This window comes from Falco biarmicus, chromosome 2 (assembly GCF_023638135.1).
Source record: "Falco biarmicus isolate bFalBia1 chromosome 2, bFalBia1.pri, whole genome shotgun sequence".
Taxonomy (NCBI): domain Eukaryota; kingdom Metazoa; phylum Chordata; class Aves; order Falconiformes; family Falconidae; genus Falco; species Falco biarmicus.
Window position 1 is genome coordinate 34,140,179 of NC_079289.1, and position 27,084 is coordinate 34,167,262.

At 37.8% G+C, this 27,084-nt stretch overlaps 1 protein-coding gene across 2 annotated transcripts in view; it reads left to right on the top strand.

Annotated features, from left to right (window-relative positions):
* Window positions 1–27,084, top strand: part of VWA8 (von Willebrand factor A domain containing 8) — a 185,933-nt gene that overhangs the window by 147,916 nt on the left and 10,933 nt on the right. For both annotated transcript variants that reach the window (XM_056329815.1, XM_056329816.1), the window contains exons 38-42: window positions 10,750–10,858; window positions 11,606–11,762; window positions 15,019–15,127; window positions 20,873–20,998; window positions 22,872–23,030. In XM_056329815.1, the coding sequence (XP_056185790.1) occupies window positions 10,750–10,858; window positions 11,606–11,762; window positions 15,019–15,127; window positions 20,873–20,998; window positions 22,872–23,030 (660 nt within the window). The remainder of the gene's footprint in view (window positions 1–10,749; window positions 10,859–11,605; window positions 11,763–15,018; window positions 15,128–20,872; window positions 20,999–22,871; window positions 23,031–27,084) is intronic.

A 27,084-nucleotide genomic window follows, 5' to 3' on the forward strand; every position in this document is an offset into this window, starting at 1 on the left:
TACTGCAGGTTACGGAGTTATCTAGTCAATAAGTGGATTACAATGTATAGTTTTATAGCACTTGCAGTTCTGAGATCCGTGAGCCCCAAATACACAGTTCAGGTCTGTTACTTTTTCCTGGACTCTGTGATTCATTTTAGCAAAGTGAGGAGTAGTAGATGTGTACTGCCCCTTGAAGCAAGGCATCTCAATATGGGGAGGCATAAGACTAGAAAGACATGAACTCACAGAGCTGGAAAAGTTCGTATCTCAAAGTCTCTGCTGGGTAAAGCAACTCAGATAAACATCAGCAGTTCTCTGTCAGATATTTTTCTTCATATAAATGTCCTCAGCTGAAATGAGGCCTTTGCTGGAAGCACTAGACAAACATCTCTAAAGTACATTCTCTTTGCTAAAGATCTTCCAGTCTAATTAGAGCAGACAGACAAAGAGCGGGAGTGGAAATAACTTTAATTTTCTGTTAGAGCAGGCTGATCCAGCACAAAGTTCCTTTTTCTTCCTCTGTCCTTCTGTGAAAGCCCACAGTTCTCATGGGAGAAAATACAATAGCCTCAACACGCCGTCTTTCAGATCTCAACAAGTCTTCAGCAGTGCACATTGCTAATGTAAAGGCTGGATCTCCTAAACACGGTGAAATCCTCCTGTCCTGGCAAAACAAATGCATACTAATAATTCTGCCCTTATGAAAGTTCTTCCCTGATTAGTGAAAGGATGAATGTAGTGAAAATGTAAATAATCTGATCTGTTACAGTAACGCTAAATAAGAGGCTTTCTGTTAGAAGACAAAACAAAAACTAGTTGATTTTTAATAACTTGTGTCTCTGCTTCTTAAAGACAGGTTTGACAAGGTCCTAGGTCTGCAGAAAAAAAGGCTTTTCTGCTTCCATGTGTAATATTTTTTTCAGCTTTCTTTTGACCGTGCGATGTCCCTGTGGTTTTTGGTCCAGACTGTTTCAAATTGTTATAAGTGTGTTCACTTATCCTGCCTTTCTAGCTGTTCATTATTCAGGGTACTCCAGAAGAAATTGAATTCAATGTTTTCTGAGTTCATTGACATTAGGAGGTGTGTAGTAGTCATGATCTATAACCAAGCTAGACATTAGCTGTCTGCTCTGATAATATTTTGTAGTGGATTGGCATGCTAAAAAGATGATGACCTCATATCTTTCAGTTGAAAAGAATTGAATAGGCAATTTTTTAGTAATGACAGAGGAAAATAGAATTTACACAGATATTAACACATCAGAGGATCTGTTAGATGGAAGCAAATGTATGATATTCTGTCATTATTTCATTTAGTTTATCCAGCTTTTAAACACAGAGTGCATATTCATGGATGAAAGACTCTAATGCATCTACTGCTGCAGTTTCTGAGTTGGTTCTCAGAGTGACAGCATTTAGTTCAAAGAAGACCCACAGCAGCAGCAACTGTGTTTTATATAGTGGTTTGTTTTTTTAGCTGGTGTATGAAAACTTCATTTGCAAGCCAGATACTCCTTTTTATGTGTTTCACTCAAAATCTACACTTCTTTTCCTACCCAAATTCACTTTTCTCAAACTCCATTAAAGCTATGATGCTTTGAACAGTTTTGCTGTTTGAGACAGAAGTTTAATGCCTGTATGAATTTTAAAAGCTACTTTCAGAGAGAAACTTTCACAGGAGTCTGATAATGCATGAAGCTTCATTAATTCATGTTGGATTCTTGCAAAGTTTTACAGGCAAGATAGAAAATCAAAATGAAGCCAAACAAATGAGGAAAACCTATTAAAAGTTTTATACTGCAGTGCAACTAATGCTTTTTCATTTCAGGATACAGTTGAAGACACATATTGTATTTCAGACATTATTATTGTCTTCTCTAATACTGAATATTTCTTTCTGAGGAAAAATGACTTGTGGGCTCAATTTTGTGCTGTTGATGTGAATAGAAATTGTGCTATTAATTTTTGGTACATAGAAAAAACTGTGCATGATATGGTACAAGTAAAAGTAATAGAAGCCATTAGATTATTTTTTTTTTGCCTATTTTTGCCTTTCTCCAGCTAGTTTGTATAATTCAAATATAAAATATTTTCTTTTTGTCTTTGGTAGAATCAGTTTTACAATAAAATGTAAAGGCACCATGGAACAGGCAGATTATCCTTTGATTTGCCTGATTTGTAACTTTTATATACTCTGAGAATATAATATGTATATTCGTGCTGCTGATAAAGAATGTGTTAGAGGGAAGGATGTTCTTGTGACCTGTTGAGCACAGCCTAGGGTAATATTGAGGTTTTAAGATTGGTGGGGGCAAGGCATGGAATAAAAGGAAACAACAATTTTGTTTCAGGGAAAAATCAGTCTTTTACACATCTGCTGAAATACATTCTGCATTCCATGGAATACATTTCCTAATGCTTTGTGCCACTGTGGGATGGATTATTTAATGCCTTTTTCACCTGGAGGTTGGTCATGTTTTGTACAGTCAAAGTCAATCTTCTTTCATAATAACATATGGTTCTGATAAAAGATTTTTCACAGATCTTGATTAAGAAGTTGACATCTCCTAAATCACCTGTAAGACAAAAGTCTAAGATGTTTTCATCTCTTTTCCTGCAATGCTCTTCTGATACATGTCCACAGTGCTAATGAAGAAAGCAAGCTATTTAAGAAAACATTGACATTTTAACTTTATAGAAGTTGTATTTTTGTATTCATTGTTGGGTTTTGTATTCACGTAATTCATATTTTTCAACATTAATTTAATGTGTTGTATGGAAAGTAACACATATTATTCTTTGACTATAAACTGCCCTGTTTAATATATTGTATATTAATGAAAAGGCAAAACAGCAGATTAATTCTATCCCTCCATGTCCCAGGTATGTTAGGATAAGAGTGGATATCTTCTAATTTGTGTTTTAGCAGGGTTCTTTTCTTTCCTTGATGATAAAAAGAGTAAACGAAGAATGGGATCTTGCCAGACTAGATCCTGCCTACGTCTGCCTACTTTCCAGGACTGTCTAATCATAGAACCAATTAATCTGTTGCACACCTCCTTAATTTACATTAAACACATCGATCATGTGAATTGTATTCTACCTCAAATCTTAGTGCAGACATTCTTTTTCCTATTTTCTCCTGATCAACAGTAAGAAACACCCAATAATGCAGTATTATTAGTAGTACTAGAGTAAGTGCTTGTGAAAATGGTTATTTTTTGGGCACCTTAGCTTTTACTTTTTAAAAATCTTCCTACATAAATATTCTCTACAGCTGTAAATACTGTTTGCTTGTATTTTCTAAGATTATATTTTGCCCATTTATATGTATTTATGAAGCTGACGTGAAATCATGCTGGGTTCAGTTTTAGTAAATGTGTTGTATGTGGAATAATCTACTGAATGCTTAAAAGGACTTAGTAGAAGGGTTGCTTACTTGTTTGTCACCGCATACAACAAGGAGAAATTGCATTGTTTTCTGTTAAGATGTAAAATCCTATAAGGAAAGGCCAGCTCTGTTTAAGCATAGCTGAAAGGTTTAGAAAAATTTTATTTGGGGAGGTTTGAGGAATGGAAATGTAGTCCTTTTTTAAAAATTACAAACTGCATCCCTTTACACCTGCAGGATGTTAGCCTGGAATTAGAGTATTTTTTCTGTTTCTTCCCCCCTTTTTAAGTTGTATCTGGAGTATTAAAATAAGCATTGTGTTTTGCAAAGAGGACTAGGTATGAGTTAGTCCTGGCAAGGCCAGATATATTAAAACTCAGAGGTGAAAGGTCTGTTTCCCTGCACATGAGGCAGCTTGCCCCCTTTGGAAACCAGAATTTCTTTGCCAGTCATCAGGCAGAAACTTGCTTTTGTTGATCTGAGCACCACAAAGGAGCTTTTCTAGCAAGCGCTGAATGGGGGGCACTGACTCATCCTGTGCCCTTCAGGAATTTTAATGAAGTTAACCTCATCAGGATACAAAAGTAAGCTGCTGTATTAAAAGACCATCTAGTCTGTAGCCAGCCTGCTGTGTTGAACAGAAGCCTGTCATGTACAGAGTAGGATGACAGGAATATCTATGACCAAAAAAACAATCTTCATCAGAGACGCATCCCAGACTGCATTAAGGAAAAAGTCCTTTGCATTTTACTGGCAGTCGTCACTCGTTTATTACTTTTCTGTTGAAAGCTAGAAATATTTTCAACCTTGTCTGACATCTGCTTACAAAGTCTAAAAAATATTTCCTAACCTGTAACCATGAGTTCTTTTGCTGCCAGCTGTTAAGTCTGAGTACATGTTAAGCCCCTCTTTTTACAGAGCTTTTTTAAGACAGTAATGCAGGTATGGGCGTCTAAGACAGTGGGAGACATTGGTTAGATCTCGTAATGAAACTCCAAGGAATAAAGGGAATTTCAAGTGGGAAAATATAGGAGGAGATGAGATTCCCTCTCTTTCCCTGTCTCTGCAGTAAAGAACTCCTGGGATTTTAGTCCAACCATTAACACAAGACTGCTACGTCCATCACTAAACCATGTCCCTAAGCACCGCATCTATGCATTTTGTAAACACCTCCAAGGATGGTGATTCCATCACCTCCCCGGGCAGCCTGTTCCAATGCTTGACCATCCTTTCAGTGAGTAAGTTTTTCCTAATACCCAATTTAAACCTCCCTTGGTACAACTTCAGGCCATTTCCTCTCGTCCTGTCACTTGTAACATGGGAGAAGAGACCGACTCCCCCCTGCCTACAACATCCTTTCAGGTAGATGCAGAAAGTGACAAAGTCTCTCTTGAGCATCCTTTTCTGCAGGTTGAACACCCCCAGTTCCCTCAGCCGCTCCTCACCAGACTTGTGCTCCAGACCCTTCACCAGCTCCGCTGCCCGTCTCTGGACACGCTCCAGCACCTCAGTGTCTGTCTTGCAGTGAGGGGCCCAACACTGAACACAGGGTTCGAGGTGCGGCCTCACCAGTACCCGGTACAGGGGGATGATCATTTCCCTGGTCCTGCTGGCTACACTATTTCTGATGCAAGTCAGGGCGCTGTTGGCCTTCTTGGCCACCTGGGCACACTGCTGGCTCATATTCATCCAGCTGTCAACCAGCACCCCAGGGCCTTTCCCACCAGGCAGCTTCCCAGCCGCTCTGCCCCAGCCTGTAGCGCGGCCTGGGGTTGCTGTGATCCAGGTGCAGGACCCAGCACTTCTCCTTGTGGAACCTCATACAACTGGCATCAGCCCATCGGTCCAACCTGTCCAGATCCCTCTGCAGAGCCTTCCTGCCCTCAAGCAGATCAAAACTCCCTCCTAGCTTGGTGTCATCTGCAAATTTGCTGAGCATGCACTCAATCCCCTCATTCAGATCATTGATAAAGACATTAAACAGAACTGGCCCCAGTTCTGAGCCCTGGGGAACACCATTTGTGACCAGCCACCAGCAAGGTGCAACTCCATTCACCACCACTCTTCGGGCTCGGCCAGCCAGCCAGTTTTTAGCCCAGCAAAGAGCACACCTGCCCAAGCCATGAGCAGCCAGGTTCTCCAGGGGAATGCTGTGGGAAATGGTGTCAAAGGCTTTACTAAGGTCCAGGTCGACAACATCCACAGCCTTTCCCTCATCCATTAGGCAGGTCTTCTTGTCATAGAAGATCAGGTTCGTCAAGCAGGACCTGCCTTTCATAATCCCATACTGGCTGGGCCTGACCCCCAGCTGTCATGCACATGCCATGTGATGGTACTCAGGATGATCTGCTCCATAGCCTTCCCCGGCACCGATGTTGGGCTGACAGGCCTGTAGTTCCACCGATCCTCCTTCCAGCCCTTCTTGTATATAGAAATGTATAGTTGTGCTACTTGGGACTGCCTTTGAGGTAGTGAAGCTTCTTTCTAAAGACTTCTCTTTTTTTCTCAGTTTCATTGCAATGTATGATTAAGATTACTGTGTGCTAAAATATTGTTAAACTCACTTGTACGAAATTGGCTGAAGCTAAATTTGATAATGCTTTTGGTTAGTTTTACTCATAATGCCAGAGAGATTTGTTTGCAATATATTAGAAGAAAATTAATTCTGAGCTGAAAAGGGGAGTACTGTAATTGTGGAAACAGCTGATATATTAGAATGAAATACCGATATGTGTGGGACATAAATAATTTTAATAATAGAGTATAGCAGCCCTCTCCATAATTCACACACTTTTGTTAATGGGTTATTGCAGGCTCCTTTCTGCCCATAGTTGTGACGATGTCTTGTAGAGGCGATGCACGGTGTATCTGGGTCAGCTGTGTGATCCTCAACAAATTCAGCTCCTATCTTTTACTGAGGGATGATATCAAAATGTGATGTAGTGCTTCCCTACTCTTCAGGGGTTAGTTTTATTGAATTTGATAATTTCACATCAGAATTACATAGAATTCAATCCCACATTCACCTAAGTGGCAAGAATGTGGTTCGAGATCCACTTCCAAACATGGTTAAGATGTGGGTAGTAAAATATGAAGTTCCCTTACCATAGTCTGCCTGACCAGCTGAAGTCTAGACAAAACTACCAGCCTTTGACTCCTCTTCAGAGTGGCCCCTGTTACAGATTGGTTTGCCTTTAATAGCTGTTTGGCATAAATAAGACACAGATGTGAAACACCTGGTTTCATTGTGTTGTTGAGCGCATTAAATCACGTAACTGCCTTCTCTGAGCCTCTTTACCTTCTTTATGTTACTATATGAAGGATGATAAGATCACTTTCCAAACTGAATGTGTTTGTATCGATTTCACTTATTCAGTTTGCTCTTAGAATCCCAATTTTGTCAGGAGAAATAATGAAGTGTAGCCATGTAAAACTGTTTTGGCATCCATTCGTATATCTCAGAAGGAACTGATACAGAGCGAGTTGTTCAGATGCCATGTATCCCTCACTGAATGTGAAATGAATGTTTATTTCTATTCATGCCAGGCTGCCCCTGCTGTCGAGGGTGAATGGATGTGTAAGAGGCAGGACCAGAAAATTAAGTCAAAGCATTAACAACTCTTGGTGTTTGCTATTGTTTCTTCATTTCCTGTTTTCTCAAACACTTCTTTCATACCATTGCCCTTTCAGAGAAGCACACTCCTGCAGTCTTCATATTGTTCTCACATTAAATTTTTGTTTGTTGCTTCATTGTCTTTGGAAGACCTACAGAGCCTCCATCCACAAAGTTCTTTTGAATGCACCCATCACCCATTGGTGTAAGTGCCTGAGAATATCATACAGTCCAAGAAAAGAACAAAAATAATTTAACTAGGGACTAAGACCATTGATGGTCACTGAGAATTTGGACTCTATAGAGAATAAAATAAAAATCACATGTATCCCAAGAGAGGATGGCAGTTGTGCTTATTGTGAGGCGAAGACTTAGAAGAAGAACCTGCCCAAACAGCCAGTGGAAGAGTGTTTTGATGCTCTAATCATTAAACACCAATATGTATAAACAAATTTAGATAATGCACAATTGAAATGTGTTTTGTGAGTGTTTTGGAAATAGTGGTTATTCTGGAAATCAAAAGGAAGTCTTAGAAGGCAAATTTCACAGTTTTTCCAGCTATTCTACTCTGAGCTGCACCTCATAGCTGAAACCCAAGGCTACCAGACTGAATTAGTCTGTTGTTTTACAAAACTATGATATGCACACCAGGCAGTATGGAATCTTCACAGTAATGCAGTAATGAATAGCGCCTTTCAGTGCATGTATAGCTAGAAAGAGCACAGCTTTCTCTCAAATAGAGACATTTAGTCAAAACTCTCGCTGAAAGAAACAAAGTTGATAGAAGTGTTGCAATAGATTCAAGTGGAAAGTATTCAAGAGGGGACAGATCAACTTTTGAGCGAGCAAATTATTTATATATTCGGAAAATATCCATCACAAAAGTAAGAGAAATCTCAGTAGGTTTAGAAGTTCCAGTCAGACAAGATTGGAAAAGTTACTGTGGATTTCTTAGATTTGTTTGAGCTTTTTCTCTACTTCCAGTACTTTTCTTGTCTTGCTTTTCACTCTGGACAAACTAGATTTTTCCCACTGGATGTCTTTCACTTTTTCAGGTTCATAATACATCCAGGTTTGGATCATCCCCCTTAAATCTACCTTTTAAATAATTTCTAATGTCAAAAATTCCTCCAGCCCTCAGAGGAGTGACTGATCTATGGCTCTTCCATCTCTTTTTATCTGTCATGCTGAAGAATGCATCGTTGTCCAAAAGTTTTTCTCTTCAGTTTATTCCTCATCCTTCCTCTGATTTTATGTCCAGATTCAGTGATTTACTGTTTACTTCTTTCTAAAATATATCTTCAGTTGTAATCTAGATATTTGCTAGTCTAACTTTTACTTCATAGGGGTGCCTTCTGAGCAGAGAGAAGTTATTTGTCAAATTGCCTTGAAGCCCTTCCATGGAGACAGGGACGGGAAGAAGAGAAGCCTAGTAAAACACTAATGGAATTACCTAAGAGCTCAAAGGAAAACCAGGAAAGTACACCCAGAAAGTTTTCTTCAAAGGGCTCTACAGTCTGTTAATTTAATGTGGTTTCTAAGTGTATGATAAATTCAAAAAACAATTACCCCAGCCAGCTAGCACTAATAAAAATTGGTTGTTAAAATATTCAAATGTAGCAAAATTCTACTACCTTTTTTGTGTGTACATGTTACTTAAAAAACAAGTAAATTAATGAAGCTGCTGCAATTAACTGACATGATATTTACACATCTGCTGGTGGTGTTCCATTCCAATATCCTTAAATTTTCACTTATTTTTCCCAGTAGCCTATTAACTATATAAAAAAAATCAGTAAGGAGGTCACATTCTTAAGCTATGATAAATTGTACCACTTGTCTCTTTCTCTTTCAAGCAATTTTAATAGAAATTGAATTTTGGATGTTCTGCTGTCCTTTTAAGGACAAAAAGTCACAAATCATTATAAAATAAAAGATTTTCTATTAATCACATGCTGTTTCAAAGTTAGGAATACCTTCTTTAATCAGATCAGCACCATTGTAAAAGAGATTCATATTAGAAATTGTCTAGTGTATATGTACTAGAAATACTATTTGGGAACAACTTATTATACATGAGAAAAGTATATGAGCAACAAAGCTCTTTTGTCTACAGAATTTTTCACTGTTAAAGTACTTTTATTTCAAGATATTTAGTGAAATTTTTCAATGGAAAAACTTGACAAAAATAGAATATAGCATTTGTGCCACTGATTATGGTTATTTTTGTCTCATAGAGCTTCCTTTTGCAGAATTTTGAGTATTTTTCTCTGAAGGACCCAGAAGGATGAACATGTAATAAATTTTCCGTCGTTTTATTGTTCGTCTTTACAGATTAATACTTAGTTTTGGTTCATGAGGCTGACACTACTGTTTTAGTTTTACAGTTTTATTTTAAAATAAGTTCAGTGGGTTTTGTTGACCTGTGTTTCTGATAGTTTTGGAATCTGCTAGTTATGCAAAAAAGAACACTTTATTTTGGAGGAAATCTCTTAAACCAAAAAAGCATATAACCCTAAGGGTAACATGCTGTTGTAGTTAAGTATCTTTCTTCCCATACAAATGTTAAATTAATGTAATTTATCAGATTTTATACTAATGACATGCTTCATAGAGTATGTATTGTACCTCTTTGCATTAATATAAATTCTACAAAGAGAAAAAAATGGTGTTTTCAATAGCTGCCAAGACACTGTTGTTAGAGCACATGTTTTCAGATCAAAAACATGCATGGAATTCATGGCAGCGTGAAGCTCGGTCTAGAAGACAGTGAATTCAAGGGTTAAATTTCTCTACAGTCCTGTTGAAAACCCTGTTAATGCCAATGAACTTCTGAGAAGGCAATAAACTGTAGTTATTGGGGCACATAAATTGATCATAGAATTAAATGTATTGTGGTAGATGAGAAGGAAGTTAATTTGTAGAGGTTAAAGACATCAATTTTACATCTCTGTCATTAAGTTCCGTTACAAAAATAAAGCAGCATTAAGTTACAGAAAGATTAGTAACTGAAGGGCAGTTTACACATGAATCATTGATTCACTACATGACTCAGAGTTCATAACGGGAAGGAGTACTATTACCTTCAGTCCCCTATTTAAATCCAGCCCCAGCCTAAAGTGACTCAGCCTGGACCATCTGACAGCTGTTGCGTGTTCAGCTGTGCGGTGACTCAGTGGGGCGAGTAAGCAGACAGGTGTAGGAAACCCACCACTGTGGACTTCTGCGGTCATGGCAGGGAAGTTAAGGATTACGTGAGCATGTCATTTGAACTAGCCATTTACTGACCACTCTCAGAGTAGTGTGTGTCATTTCTTTAGTCCCCCTTCATGAAGGGAAGATCGATCTGCCCATCAATAAAGAATGTAGTTGGGTGTGCCCGAGATTTGTAAATGGATGTACAATACTATGAGAAGTCTTCAAACTGCAGATGATTCTGCCTACAGGGGGATTTTGAATTATGTTGGCAATTATCATAAGCACTTTTCCAGTATGGGTGAGATCTGAATGCACTGAGTGCTTCGATGTAGCGGTAGTCTTAGATCTGGTGTGGGTCTTAACATGCCACTTCGGAGTGCTGTTTTACTCTTTTATCTGTTGTTGTACTGCTTTATCCTGTTGTCCTCATCAGGTGGGATGTTGCATTTATTGAATTAATGGCAGTCCTACAGCTCTTCAGCAGACCTAGTATGTTGTTGTTAGGTTGTTACAGCAGTTTTCCTTGCTGTAAGAGAGATTTACAGTTCTGGTTTTTATTTTACAGATAACTATTCAGAGGGACAGTGGTTTGGATGTCAGTTCCCCCAAACATGGAAAAGTGGATCCAGACAACATGCCACATGTTGGTGGAAATACTTGGGCTGGTGGAACAGGTTTTTCATTCTTTTCTTTAATGCATCATTGACAGATGTCTGAAGGAGATGCTGTGTCAAAAATGGGTTTATACAAGGCCATTCTCTGCTTAGAGCTTTTTTACCCAGTGCAGGATTGCTTTGCTGCCAGTGAAAAGTAGTATTTGCAGTGTCTAACTTAACCTGTATATAGCTGATCTCTACTTGAATTACATTCTGTTCATGTTTCTTTTCATTGGCTATATAGAAAGCCAGAAGCTTGCAGCCATAGAAATTAGCCTGAGTCGTTTGCCATTTTCTTAGATGTCTTCCATCTGCAGCTGCAGCAATGTAGGTGGCATAGGGAGGAGGTGCAAAGTGCCTCCTGATTCTGAAAGGGTGTGATAGTGATCACTAGCTGAAATGGTCTGGGAGCAGTGTAAACCAGCACATTCTAGGGAGAATACAGTCTGAATGAATGGTTTTAAGGACCAGGAGCTCTGAGGAGATGTACAAGACTTACATGATCTATAGTCCCCTTCTACAGGGTGGAAACTTTTACGACTCCGGTCTCAAGGGACTGTAAACATTAAGTATTCCATTGCAGTTTTTCTTTATCATGATAGCTGTTTGATTTTGAAAACCTTTGGCAATAAATATGTCTGTTGGGGATTGTTGGCAACATTTTTTGAACATCTGTAGATATGGCAATGGAAGCCTTAAAGAAAATGTGTTCTCATTTATTATCAAATATATGTTCTTAATTGTTTATTATCTCAACCGTGTTAGGTGGGAGAGACACTGCTGGATTAGGTGGGAAAGGTGGGCCATATCGACTGGATGCTGGCCACAGGGTTTACCAAATATCTCAAGCTGAAAAGGATGCTGTTCCTGAGGAGGTTAAGAGGGCTGCTCGAGAGATGGGTGAGAAGGCCTTTAAGCAGAGGTAATCTGAAAGTCTTGATTTTCCCTTCCATTTCCCAGAAGAATTTGAAAAAGATGGCTAAAAATAATTTTCTTTCTTAACTGCATTTATAATTTAACTACCTTCCCTGTTCTTCATCATTTAACCAAGCTTACCAGCACATGATGAACTGTTCTGGACAACAGATATAGAAAGCTTTATTGTATTAAGCGACACTGTTAAAATTACTGGGTGATTTGGTAGAGTAAAACGTAGCTAGGTGGATAAGGAGACTGGTGTGAATGTTTATCTTTTTTTAAAAGGGATCTACCATATGAAAATTTCTTTGAATTATGATGAATCCAGTTTGTGTGTTGTTAGGGGTTCATCGCCTAGCAAATCTTTCAGAATAGATCATTACAAGCAGATTGCTTCTGTTTGAAAGATCTATAGCCAAATGGTGAGATGATTTGAACCATTAAACCTCAGCAGACACTTTTACATGAACCACAGCTCTCTCCCAGCGTTAGTGTAATGTATGGTTACTAATCAACTGTTTCCCAGACTATGCACAGAGATTCAGGTTTCTTCCACCAATTGAACTCTCAGTACAACTTCTGGCACTTTGTATTAAAAAAAGAAAAGTGTATTGACAGTCATTCCAAATGAGTCTTACATTTCAGCCCAGAACGTATTGCAGTGTGAGTATCTCTCTGAAATCAGAGTGTACTAGACACAGATTAAAACATAATAAAAAATAAAAAGCAAATAAATTTAGAAGCAGCTTAGTCAGCTCACATTTTGTTGTTATTAACAAAGTGATTCCCAATGGGCAACAAAACTGGGTGCTGTGAGGAGCAAGTGAGATTGCCGTTTCCTTCAGCTGATATGTAAATAATTAGGCTGTTAAGCATAAAGCACACACTGTACATGAATCACTATATTTAAAAACAGCAATTTATCTATTGCATTCAGATTGTTTATTTTTTAATCATGATTTTATTACTGAATTACATGGACCATTTAATATTGCCATTAGAGTATTAGTGATCAATAAAGACAAGGAAGATGTATAGATTATGTCAGTCCTTCACAGGAAAAGATCCTGAAAAGAAAAATAACTTTTAATAGTCATGTAATTTACACAAGCAACATAGAGAAATTTAAATGAAAAATAGTCACTTAAGGTTTTGTTTGCAGGAAGAACGCAGAGCTTGTTGTGTCTTTTTTCCTGGTGCTTTATGGGGGAGCAGGTGGGGGGGACTACTTTTAACTGTTTCTACATCCCCATTCTTCAAAATTACTTATCAGTTGCTTCGTAACAGAAGCAATCAATATATATGGTCTTGGATGCTGTTCATCTCTTTGTGCCTATGCACATATACACACCTGGCATACTTTTGATACATTTCTACCTGTCTGTACGGTGATTTACAAAATTAATGCTAGGGGAAATTCCTGGGCATGTGGTGTGGAAACAGTGCAGCTGTGTCCTGTAAAATCTGAGTATCTGTACATGAGATAACAATTCATGTCCTGCTAAAACCGGTGAGCTGGCACATACCAGCTGTAAATGTAGCCTATTCTGAAGCCACATTTGACTTGAATAATTATTCTGTACTTTTTGGATAGTTGTGGAACTGAGTTAAGAATAGTGAGGTTGGAGTCTTCGGGCTGATGAAAAACAATAAGAGGGACTGCACATTTCACTGTTTTGTTTATACACGATTATTTGGAAAGGAGAATTTTAGTATGACAGCTATTGGTTGCTTTCCTGGCTAGATAGTATTGCTAGTGGAAAACATTTTAAATTGCCTTATTTCACTAGAATGAAGTTAGCAGCTGCTCTTGAATGGATGCAGTATTTTTCATGGTATTTTTCTGGACTAGCTTTCGCTGTGGATTGATGTGGAGTCAAGCACAGTAAAACTGCACAAGCGCTTTTTTTTGTTTGAAACAAAATGTTTTTCTTCATTGATGTGAAGATACTGAACTCTGTTGGCAGGATCCGTAAAATGAAGTATACAGCACTGAAAGTTACATTTTCCTGTCTGTAATGAATAAGAGTTGGCTATAATGACTATGTCTATGCAAAATTCAAAATAGAAAAAGACATAGTCATACTAAAGGCAAAAAGATTTGATGTTTTATTTTAATATTATCATGAAAAGGCTAGTCTAAACAGCAGTTCTCATGTATACTGTATATTCCAGGTGAGTAACTTGTGATGGTATTATGAATAGAGATATAACTAGCCTATACATACTTTACTATTTATAGCTCATTTAAAGATCAGTATTTTAAAAACAGTGTGAATGAGCTTATTCTGTTACGAAATACTTGTTGAAAACAGCTCTGCACGGATAGGCCAGTGAGTTTGACCTCAGGACTGAACCCAGCCACATACTGGATGCCAGTATGGGCAGATACACAACCGCTGCTTCGCTACGTGGTGCTGGGTCATGGAAAATAACAAACACTGCACACTCCCAGCATATTCACCTGTCCCCTACCTAGCTCATTCTTCACTGTTAGACCTCTTTAATTACATTCCAGTTGTGAGTTTCACCAATTTAAGAGTATCTGCTTAGCTACAACATTGAGAAGAATGATACAGGCCTTTAAGTGGGCACATCTTAACTTATAGGAAAAGCATGTGTTTGTTTTTATGGTGCAGATATTGCACTGTCTCTTAGGCCTCTGGACAGGATAGTGTCCAGTGACATGACTCATTTTTTTGTGAGGGAGCACAATTTTGTTAATGTTCATTTAAAACTTCTTTATTTCAAGGTTTCATCATTTTACGAAGCACAGATAGCTATTTGAGACAGAGTTACTAGTTGTAGGTCTTCAAGGACAGATTTTATACTGTGTCTTTACTTAACCTTTGTGTTAAGGCGTGGATCATGACATGTTTAAAATACTCCGACAGTGAAGTAATGAATAGAGACTCATGATCCTTTTATGTACAGATAGCAACACCTGAACCAATAAAACCTTTAGAATTTGATCACGGTTTTCAGAACATCTGATTTACTTCCCAAACATCAAAGTGATTAGGAGAGAGACAGAGGATTAGGAACTTTAATAAGTTTTATGTGATGCAATCCTTATAGGCATTGGTGATCACCTGCCGTGTCAAAAATTCACAAAAGCAGCTGCCACTTCTTTGATTTGTTTCCTGTGTGTGGTTATTACATTTCCCTGTTATCAAGTAAATGAATTTGTAATTTACATAAGTAAATGGATTATATGCTTTTTTCCTAGACTGTTCTTAGCTTCCTGTTCTTTGCTTTAGGTTGAAAGAGATTCAGATGAGTGAATATGATGCATCAACTTATGAAAGGTTCTCTGGAGCAGTCCGACGCCAAGTTCAGTCACTTCGCATCATCTTAGACAATCTGCAGGTAATCTTAGATTCACTGATAAAGGAACATGGTGAACTCATCACATTAGGCCCCAAATACTATCTTGCTAATATCCTGTTACCATCTGTGATCATACCTTTCAGGGCTAAAAGCAGATTCAGGTTATAATCATGGCTAGGAAAAAGAGTCTCATATTAAGGCAGCTCTTCAAAGGCAGCTTTTAAGTGGATCCCAGTGCTCATCTCTACAAGTTGTGGTATTCCCATACTGCAGGTTACAGAGATTATTCAGGAGCCACAATTTTGTGAAAGAAAATGCGTTATTAAAAGAACGTGATAGTATGTAGAGCATAGCCTCTGTATTTACCTCCTGTCCAAAAAACGTTTTTTAGCTGAGAAGTGCAAATGCTATAGATGTTAGAAAAATGCCCACTCCAGGTAGGAGCTCTACCGCATATGCAGCTGAGAACATCATTTTTTTTCAGGTTTGTTTTTAATTCTGGCTCATAGAAACATGTAGCCCAAATCTCTTAAGTGGAAGCTGACCAAAACCACCAGTTTGCCTTTCTTCTAGTAATTGGTCTTGTGGTTGTTCCAGGTTTCATTAATACTAGTGTTCATATACAGGGTAAATAGAATCAAAAGTGCATTGTTTCTAGGAGAAAGCTGCTACTCTTCAGTGAAAATTCAAGGAAAATTAATTTTACTCCTTATAGGCATCTCTGATTAAAAATATTTCTGTTGAAGGCTACCAACCACAGGTATACATGTACCTTAGTTTATTAGTTAGTCAGTGTGCTGTGTCTAATCTGTATCCTTACTTCAGCAATAAAATTGAAATACAGAAAGAAATTACTTTTTATGATTGACAGACTCCTCTTGGGTCAAAAAATTCAATCCCCTGGTATTGCAAATAAGAATTTGCCTTACTTATATGTTTAAGCCTTTGTAACTGCAACACTTCTATAATCACATATATACACAGAGAACCATTAACCACTTTTATTATGAATGTATCAATTCAGAGAGCTCCTGATGTAATGAATGTTTAAGATGGCCATGATTAGGTGATTCATGCATCTAATATATGTTTCAGTTCAGGACATAGGCTTTTGGCTTGTAAAGACAGTTTCAATTGAAAAAAACTTAGATATAAATCTCAGGTTTTCCTACACCATTTATATCTAAGTGCTTTTTTTACTGTGTTTCTAGTAGACATGCCATTGGAAGCACACTCTAGGAGTGAAATGAGTAAGCAAATTTTCAGGTTTAAGTCTTTTTTTCACTCTGCCTTATCTACTCCTTGGAGCCAAAATTCTTACATTCAGGGATCATGTTAATCATAATCAAAATATAACATATTTTAATTTAAAGAGATGTATCCTGTTGCTTTCTTAAAAAGGTCATTTTAGTATCAAGGCAAAGTCTTAACAGCCTTAGTATTTTGAGACTTTGCCAGCTTCCTTTGACAGCTAACCACAGAGCTAGTAAGTGTACTTTATGATGAAAAAACAAAAACTGTATTTGGAAAAGCTAGATTGTAGAATAAGAGCAATACTGAAAGCAAATTTTTAGCTTTATAAATTTTCATATAGATTTTGGTAAGTTTTTTTTTTATTAGAAGATGCACTGGGAAAATGAAGGTAAATGATAACAGGACTTACTTAGTTGCAAAATGCTTTCTGTTAATTGGGAAGCTGAGTCCAAACACATTTCATGTTATCTTTTTGAGAAGAAAAAAAATTATTTGAATTCTTCAGCACGGTAAGTCATTCAGCCCTGATGAAGGACTATGCCTTGGTCTCCCCTTTTTTCTGGATAGTCTTACGTACACCATAGGTTCTCAGCTAAACCTGTTTTCTTTCTGTTATCAGTCAGGCATTCCTTATTTCACAAATAAGAAGTCAATGCCACAGTAGGTTGCAGTAGACTTTGCAGCTCAGTCTGTGTCTTTTTAACTTTGTGAAAATCCCAAATGACCTTCACAGTAGAGAACACTTTTAGCTTTTTAAAAATGTTTGAGTTCATTTTCTTTCAAACTCATTGTATTCACGTAATAGGAATATATTGTCCATGTATATTTAATCTGGATTTTCTTTTCGACATATGCCTTTTTATTGTTAGGTTTGTGAGATTTTAAAAAATATGTTCCTTTGATTAGATTTTATATCCCAAGAATCAAGAGGCTGGGATTCAGGCCCAGTTATTGATGGCTCACAAAAATTAGTAGCAGCAGAAAGAGGTGCTTGGAATAGGCTGATCCTTGAAACCAATAGATAAATACAGTCTGAGAATGTAATTTCATTGTTCATTTCACTTCACATAGCTCACTGATCTCTGTCAGCTCTTTGAACAACGTTAACAAAACATTACAAGTTGTCATTTATCTTCTGTAGAAGTAGCAAAGCCGGAAGTCCAGGAAATCCAATGACGAGCTTTCTTCTTTCTCCTAATGCTGGCCAAACCCTGAACAAAGCTGTCTGTCTGAACTCCAGATTCAAAAGCTTATGGTCAGTCAGTCACTCAGAAAGGCCTTCTTAGATTTTAGATGACTTGCCTTCCAGAAGGTACTTCTCTTTTTATTGATTATTACAGAGGGAATCTGAGACAACTGTTCCTATAGCTTCTGAGCATCGTTTAGGCACCTACATTTAAACTGGGCAAACCTGAGTCTGAGTCACTGAGTCTACTGGGGCTCTGTCTGATTTATGTCATGTAGGAACAGTCTGATCATAGCAGCAAGAATAAAATAATGTCTGTCCCATAATAAACGTGGCTCAGAGACCTGACAATTCAAAAAAACCCCTGTGCCCTGCCAGTAGTAGTTTTCTGACTGTTAAAAGCAGCTAAGGGAACATGAGTGTACTATTTTCCCAGAAACACATGCAGTCCACAACTGGCAGTATTTCGGACCTACTGCTAGGACTGACATATTTAGATATGGTCACTCCACATACACAACTTTTTCTGTGATATTTACAGATATCACAGGGGAGGAGGTTGGGTTGGTTTGTTGGGGGTTTTTTTTGGGGGGTGGTGGTGGTGTTGTAAATATGCCTTTGATCTTTTCAGTGAAAAGAATTACTGCAGTGGCGTACTGTGATCAGCCATTGCCATGCTGATAAGATACGGTATCTAGCACATTTTTCTAATTTCCAGAGCAGCACAGTGAATATCTATACAATATCTTTTCATCAGTGTGGTTGCAGTATGTTGCAATAGTAACAGGTTCTATGCCCTTTCTGGTAAAATATCAAAGCAAGGTATATATGTAATAGCTATGTTTTTCTCTGAAAATTGTACATGCTTTTAAACCTATGTTGCTTTTAAGCTTATGATAATTACATATTGAAAATGGTATGAAGCTTCTCTCTAATATATACGTGCATTGTGTAACACATGTGCTTAAGGCAATTAAATTTTTTTCAGCTTTTATAAAAGGAAATAAATTCTTGGGAATTCTGCACAGAAGAGGCAGATGCTAAGTAGTCTAAATAATTTTAGCATCATTTTGTAAAGAGTTTAGGTCAGATTTTGTCGGCATTCTTTCCTGTTTTAGGAGAGAGTGTCAACTCTGTGTTCCTCCAATATAATTTCAGCTCAAATACTGGCTTTTGTCGCATAAGCTTCAAAAAGTATTACATGGTTTTTAACTATATCCATTGTTAAAAGCACTATTTTTCTCACACTGCTGTTCCTTCAACAATGAATAGTCACAAAGGTAAAGCATTGTCGATGAAAACAGTAGTAAAACTAACTGAGAATTTGCTCATTGAAGCCAAAACTTTATAATCTTCTGGGGTTTTGTCCCTGCTGCCTACTGAAAGGAAGAAATGACAAAAATCTGACAACACAGCAGCCCTAAGGAAGTGTTAAAGATCTACCTCTGTTCCAGTACTTACAGTGGCTAAGATGACTAGGAACAAATTCATCTCGTCTGCATCATCCCAGAAGGTGCATGATTCATTTTAGACAGCTGCTCACTCAGCAGCGTGTTGTTTCCAGGAGCGTTTTTGTAATGGTTAGTTGGAGTGTTGTTGAAATTTGCCGTGAGTTGTCCTACTGTGTTCTTCACAGCAGGAAAACTGCAGTGTGACGTTTTGGTGGAGCATGTAGAGGTCATCTGGAATTTTCAGGTGTCTTTTTGTGATGTTACACAACTCTTTGGGCAACAAAGTAATCAATGATCCTATGGAAGAAGGGACTTCAAATTTAATCCCAAGAGTATTTAATGATGGTGGAAATTACTAGTTGGTGGGAAAAACAAACTCATGGATGCCCCACTGCCAAAGTGGGTTAAAGTGAGGTTGACTGTAGCACCATGAAAATGTGTCAGCGGGCACGACTGACAGAATTCACACCTAAGAAATCTTTTCCACTTTCCCTTTCTGCGATACACTCAAAGGCTGAGCTTTCCATGTATCGCCATTGGTTTTGCCTCCCATCACGAAGCATCTGTAAAGGTTTTGACACTACTAACTAAAAAACTCTGTTTCTCACAGCTATGTAAATTCTATACTGTAAAATTAATTAATCAAAACCTTTTCCTTGTGGCTGTGTATTCTTCCTGCCCACTTATTTTCATAGCCAAGTAGTCCGTTAGTCTTGAGTAAATATAGGCAACAGACAGTAGTCCAGAACTCTTTCTTCATACATACCCAAAAGAAAAACTCATAAATTTTGACCAAAGTGAAATTAAAAATTGTCTGAGCCTTAAGAAGCCATCATCTGACTGCTCAGACTGTAAAAAATTGTAAAGATTTGTCCTTGCAAATCCCAGGCCTGCAGTTCACTAGGGATTTGTAATGTAATACTTCCTGCTCATCAGAGAGCAACTGATTTGCATTCCTCAGAACCAAAGTTTAAGGCAGTTTGTGTCCTGCTGGATATTTGATTTTCCTCCAGCTGCTGACCAATTTGCTGAGAGTGCAAAAGCATTATACATATGCAAATTTAAAATCTTTCCTTGCTAGGCTTGCTACTAGGATGAGCAACTTCAACCTAGAGATTTAAGCAGAAATGAAATAAACCATGAAACTCATATATGCAGACTTTATTGTCATTAGGTGGATCTTATGTATTATGAACCATGCTGAAGGTATCCTTTGAAAACCTTCTTAAATGTGTTGCTTGTAATATGAAGAGGAGTTCCATGAATATTTGAATTCCTGGATTGTAGTGCAAGTTCATCAAGTCAGGCTGTAGATAACTAGTGTCCTTTTAAATAAAACAAAAGAAGCATTTAATGGACTCTCTCTTGAGTATCACAATTTTCAAGGGTTTTATTTTAAAATAGAAAAATAGTTTATCGTTAATATTGTTTTAAAAGAAACCACTTATCATTACCTAAGGTGAATACTAATTAGTTTTACCTTTAAGTCACCCAGTGTTTTTTTCTGACACTGCTTGGATTAAGAACACATAACAAATGGTCAGTTATGCATGTCCCTCTGGTTGTATGTATTTCTGCAGAGGCTTGTTACAGCTTTCCAGCATATTTGAAAGAAAAATGTTAACTTTTCTGCAGTCCACAGTTAAACTCTCATGTATGAAACATCTTTAAAAAAGCAAAATTACAAAGGGAACATGTTCTTTGTAGTGTTATTTTGTCTTTCAGAGAAAAAGATCAGTACAGCTATGAAAATGTGTTTGGAATTCTTTGACTTATGCCAAAACTTTCACATCATTATAAAGAAAATGCATGTGTATGTCATGTTCAGTAGGTCTTAAATGGTCCAACATACACTCATGTTACTGAGTGAATTAAGGTTTCTTTCTGTTGTAGGCCAAAGGTAAAGAAAGACAATGGCTGAGACACCAAGCTGTTGGAGAGCTAGATGATGCCAAAATCATTGACGGGCTGACAGGAGAAAAAGCCATATATAAACGACGGGGAGAACTTGAGCCACAAGTAAGTATCCAACAAGTAGCAGGGAAAAGTGGGGAAGAGCTTAACCGTTTGCTGATTACATAGTGGCTGTACAATATCTGTGTTTGTAGTTTGAGTAAGTTATAGGGATAAGAAACTCAGAATAATCATTGCTGGCTTGGGAGGTCCATGATACAGAGGCAACCACAGGGTGGAAAATTTGCTTTACCTCTTCTTATAGTCTTCCATATGTATTTCCTGTTGGCCACTGTCAGAGAGGGGATGCTGATCTAGGCAGTGCTTTCTTTTGATCCAATGCAACAGTTTTTATGTTCTTATTTATATTTTAATGAGTTGAAGGCAATTAGCAGATAACATTTTGTTCGTTTGTTTTTCTATGAAAAAGAAAAATATTTTCTCACAAATTTAATTTAAATTTTGTTGATAAACACACAAGTACCCTAGGATTTTTTTTTAAATGTTTTACAAATGTCTTCTCCTTATTCTGTGATATGCAAAGAATTTCAGCTTCCAGAGACACTTGGATTTACGTGAATAAAAATTATAATGGGAAAAAAGTGTGAGGAAAAGCCATTAAGATACAGTGAAGTTCTCTGTCTTATGGCTCAATTCAGCTGTTCCTTAGAAGACATTACGGTTAGGCGAATGTGAGTCAGCAACACAGAAACCACTTGAGTTAGACCAACAAAACCTGGCCAGAACTGGTTGGGCTAGTCCATAGTATTTAACAGTAGTACTGAATGACAGATTACAATTTTTAACTACGCTAAGAATGTTATTTTAAATAGCAGAGTACAACATATTTTTGCATGTCAACTACCCACATCTGATGAATCCCTGGTATTGTTTTTTATGCTACTTGGTCCTGATGACTGTTGCTTTGAACAGTTTATGGAACTTGGCACTGCCTGTGTGAAAGATCAATAAAGGAAAAGTGATTAGATCTTCATTTCTCTCTCTCTCTTTTTTTTTTTTTTTCCCAAAATGTGTTTACTTAATGTATCAGTTTTAAGGCTTTGTAAAATTAGTTCAATTAGGGGAAAAAAAAAGGACATCTTCAAGTTTTGAATAAAAAACAAAATAAATGTAGAATTTAATGGGCCCTCTCTCTCCCTTTGTCTTTGGGAGGACAGGGTTGCCACAGTCTGTTAAGAGAATAGTTACAAGAATGAAGTACACAAAAGCTTGCAACCCTTTACAGGTAAAAGAAACACTTTAGTTATTTGTTTTTAATGTGAATGTTCTTTTTGCCAGATCATCTTTAATAGCCTTATACTTGAATCCAGACTCACCTCACTGCACACTAAATAAAACACCTCCCTTGAATGTACTGTGCCAAAAATTGTTAAAACAGGTGGGGATTGTTTTCAGGAAAAAAGAATGGTTTCAGCAACAGAATGAAGAAGAAACAAGTAGTTAATCAGAACAAGATTTCAAACATTTTTTGAATGTTACTAACCTCAGCAGACAAGGTTTTACAATCATATGCGGGTCCCTGTTAGTACTGTAAGCCAAGAAAAAGCATTTCCATTATAAGCTTTGGCAGAAAGAGCAAAATTGAGAGGTTTTTTACTGAAATAAAATGTTAAGAATCAAAACTGAGACACAAAAACTATTTTCATGACAAACATGTGTGGAATTTTTCGAGGTATTTTGTTTCCAGGCATTGAAGGTGAGGGGGAAGAATGAGTTATCTGTCAAGTAACTGGTTTGAAACAGTTAGAAAAAAGGTTAAAATGGTTTTGCTTTTTTTTTTTTTTAATAATTGATGTTTTCTGGATAAAAGTTTCTTGCTTTGCAAAGTCCACTGGGTTCTTTTTCTGAAATGCGTGATCATTACTGATGTTTACCTTTCCCATTTATGTTGGGATTTATTCTGCTGTTTCCCTGTCAGCCTGGGAGCCCCCAGCAGAAACCTAAACGTTTGCGCCTGGTGGTGGATGTTTCCGGTAGCATGTACCGCTTTAACGGGGTGGATGGACGACTGGAACGCTCCATGGAGGCTGTCTGCATGGTCATGGAAGCTTTTGAGAACTATGAGCATAAATTCAAGGTAATTACAGCTGGGCTAGGAGCTCTGTGGTTATTGCACAGGCTCTGTGGAGCAGTGGAAAAAAGTGTTTCAGCAGTCAGTCTAGCCAAATAGCATTATTCATTCCCACAAGAAAATAAAGACATTAATCTATTTCTAGCAACCTGAAAAATAATACTAGTGAATGGATAAGAAACATTACACACTTCGGCAGAGGAGCATTCAATCTAAGATTTTTAAGACTTTGATATAGTGAGATTTGCTGTGGTTTTCTGTATTTGTTTATTTGTTTCTCTGGGCAGAAACACTTAAGCCTACAGAACACAAGTATAAGTGAATTTCAGGGCATGCAAAGATGCTCTGCCTTTCCGTCTGCCCGAAGTACAGACAGTAGTACTTTGTCACAGGAAGACCAAACTTCCTTGTCCCTTATTTGTGTTCTCTTCCAGTTACCTGAAAGCAAGAAAATAATTTCTACTGCTGAAAGATACTAGGTTCTAAATGTCATTTAATAGTAGCCTGGAAAGGAATTGTAAATAATTTTTATACCCTTTTTGGTCTCAGTAAGCCTAAACAAGGTCTAGGATATGTTTCTTTAACCTTAAAAAAAAAGACAGGTATGGCCAATCTCAAGTTCATTCTTGACAGACTCCGTGTTCGATGGAAGAATAAAGATGTCCAATGCCTTTACCCAAGAGCATCTCAAGCACAAGACTTCAAATACATCTGAATAAATGTAGAATCTCCTAAACAAAATTAGTAGAAAATTTAGTCCAGATCAATTCAGCCAGGTCTGCTTCATGTTGCTCCTCTGACAACATAATCCTACAGGTTCCTGTTCTTCTGTAGAATCTCCTGTACAAAAACAGGCCATATGGAGGTATGTACTTCTAGAATGTCTTCTACAGTCCAGTCATGCAGACTTCCATTTGTCAGGGAAAAGGCTGTAAAAAAGGGCACAAGCCTTATGTTTTTAGCCTACTTTCCTAAGGAAAGGAGTCATGCACTAACGTACTCCCTGGCAGTAATGCTTTCTCCCCCTTAAACATGCTTAAACGGAGCACGTTGCACAATTTCAAACAAGTTTGAAACTGGGTTTGTTCACAAAGACACTAGATTCCTGCAAATGTTATGAAAATAGGCCAGGTAGAGGGTGATGCTCTGCATTCCTGTTGGAGAAAAATGCTGTAACCATAAGCTTAGACCTTAGCCCAGAGAAGCCATGTGGGAACTCAACTGTAATTAAGAACATCATGGGAAACAAGGGGTGTATTGGTTCAGCTGCTCATGAATCTCCTGCTCACTGATAATAGAAAAGGTAATGTTAATATTAACAGGGGTAGTGTAATTATACAACACGATTTGTGTAGCTTGGTAAATCAGGCGTATCTGAGCAACACGAATATTAGTATGGCCAAATGCAGGATTGCCCACAAAGGCATGCAAAATAGAAATAGTGGACACAAGTATAAAATGATATATTGGGATATATCAACATGGCTTTTGTAAAGGGAAGTAGTGCATTCTGAAGAGTGTCTATATATGTGGCAAGCAAGGTTGGTTGACAGAATCTCCTTAGCCAAAAGCATTTGACAAAGTCCCTCACCAGAGGCTTGTGAAGAAATTATACTACTTTGGGCATAAAAGGGAAAGCCTTCAGATAAAAGAATTACTGCTAAAAATATGGAAAACAGACTAAGTGGTCATTTTTTACAGTGAAGTAATACAGGAAGGTCACTGGTGGAACTCTGGGATTTGTGCCAAAGCCCATGTTGTTATGTTCTGTATATTTGTAAGTGATCCATAAAAGGGCATGGATAGTGAGGTGGCAAAAGTTGCTAGTTTTGTGAAGTTATTTGGGAAAATAAAAAGGGAAATCCAGCTGGAAGAAGTTGGAGAAGGACCTGGCCATAAATGGTGGCTGGGAAATAAAATGGCAGCTGGTGTTCAGTGCTATTAAATATAAAGTGCTACAGGTGGGAGAAAACAATTCTGATTTTAAATACACAATGAAGAAGTCTTAGCTATCCATTAGTGCTCACTCTCGGCTATATATTAGTGCTCAATAAAGAAATCTTGCAATTATGTTATATGGTTCTTTGAACACTCAGTGCCCACTAGCTGTCAAAAAAAGCTAATTGAACATTAGAAACTATGAGCAAAAGGACAGAGAATAAAGCAGAAAACATCAGAATGTCACTGTAAACATCCATAATGCATTCACATCAGCAGTAACATCTGCAACTTTTGTCCCCCATCGCACAAAAGTTGTTGTAGAGCTGAAAAAGAAGAGAGGGTGACAAAGATTACAAAGAGTATGGAGGGGTCCCCATACAACAAATGGCTAAGGAGGCAAGAACAGTGCAGTTTGGAGGAGACAGAAATCAAGTAGCTGATAGAATCTTGAGTAAAATGGAAACAGTGACCAGAGGACGGTTGTTTTGTTCTGTTCTACGACAGCCATTCTGTTCTTGTTATGAAGAATGAATTATTTTGCATTTACAGAACAGAGGACAGTGGCTTAGAAGTGATGACACTGAAAAAAGATGTTGTGTAGTGGCAGATAATCAGCTGTCCTTATTTCCAGTGCAGCTCAATAGCTGAGAACCCAGACATGACCCTCAGGTGCATGGTAAAGGAATAACACATAGAAGCAGATGGACAGACAGACCGCTGTGCAGGATTAGTAAGATCATTAAGAACTGTCTTCAGTTCTGGGATTTTAAAATCTGTTTCATTACCTTTCAAATCCCTATGTATCTATTACAGATTATTATATTTTGCTTGGAAATAGTTGCTATTGGCCAGTGTTTTGCCCTGCGTATCGATGAAAGCCTGTATTTGGCTGAGCCAATAACGCAACATGCTTTTAGTTGCAATAGTAAATATGCCTCTCTAACAACCACTTACCATTTATAAAAATACTTACATGTGCAGATATGAACATTGCCACTCTTTGATGATAGTTGACAGGAGTAATGATGTTATCCTTACAATCTCTGTGAGTCGGAAGAGCTATAAGGCCAATTTTATACTTAAAATAACAGTGGTAAGGAAGATGCTGGAAATTTTGGTGACATACCAAGGGAAAAAATTGTCATCAGCTTTCTGCATCTGTTCAACTGCTTCTGAGGTAACTCTCCTCCATTCAAGGGCTTCTCTCACTGAATAGAGAACTTTGGGGGGACAGCAACAGCCCTTTGAGCCAAGGCTAGCCAGATCCAGTGTGAACTCTGTCAACTGCAGACCTGCTGTTGCCCAAGGGAACAAAAGTATTTTTCTTCCTCCACATCTTTCTGTGCTACATCATTGGGATTTGATTCACTCAAAGCATGTCTACAAGAGTAGACCAGAGATGACTAGGACAGCAAACAGGATATGGCCTTATGCTTCACTGGCCACTGAAGTCATCCCCCAAAATGAGCACAGAGGCATTTACTAACTAGGCCTGTTTGAACTATATTCTTAACATGATCCAATGATTAGGCTAAAGTATCTCTTTTTAACCTACATTACACAGTCCTGTGATACGAGAAGTCTCCTGTGCATGTGCCAGTGGACTCTTCAGATCGTTCCTTTGATAAAAATGAACAGCATTTCTGAAATCTCTAGCCTGAATATACAGGTTTTTGGGGGTATAATCTGGTGTGGTAGTTGCCACACCTGCATGAATGCAGTCAATAGCCAGAGCTCGTGCCAGTTCCTCAGTTTCTAATGAGTGTAATTAGGTGTTCAGAGATTAAAAGAGCCAGTGATTGTTTTAAAATATCACTGAGAACACTGATGCTTTTCAAGATGCTCAGGACAAAGCTGAAATATCTGCAAAAATAGCATACATTTCTCATTTCTGAAAGAGAAACCATTTGAAAAAAAAGAAAGAAACCCACACAACTGTGTAGTGAGCAGTGAGAAATCTGTAGTTTATCACTTTTTCCTTTCTCCTTTTCCTTATCCTGTTCTTGCCTGTTTTTTTAAAAAATAGACTTTTGGGGCCTTCAGATATGCCTGCTGTTACTTGTTCCTGTTGCAGCCCCATCTGCAAGGTCATAATGACATGTGCTGCAGATATGAGGGG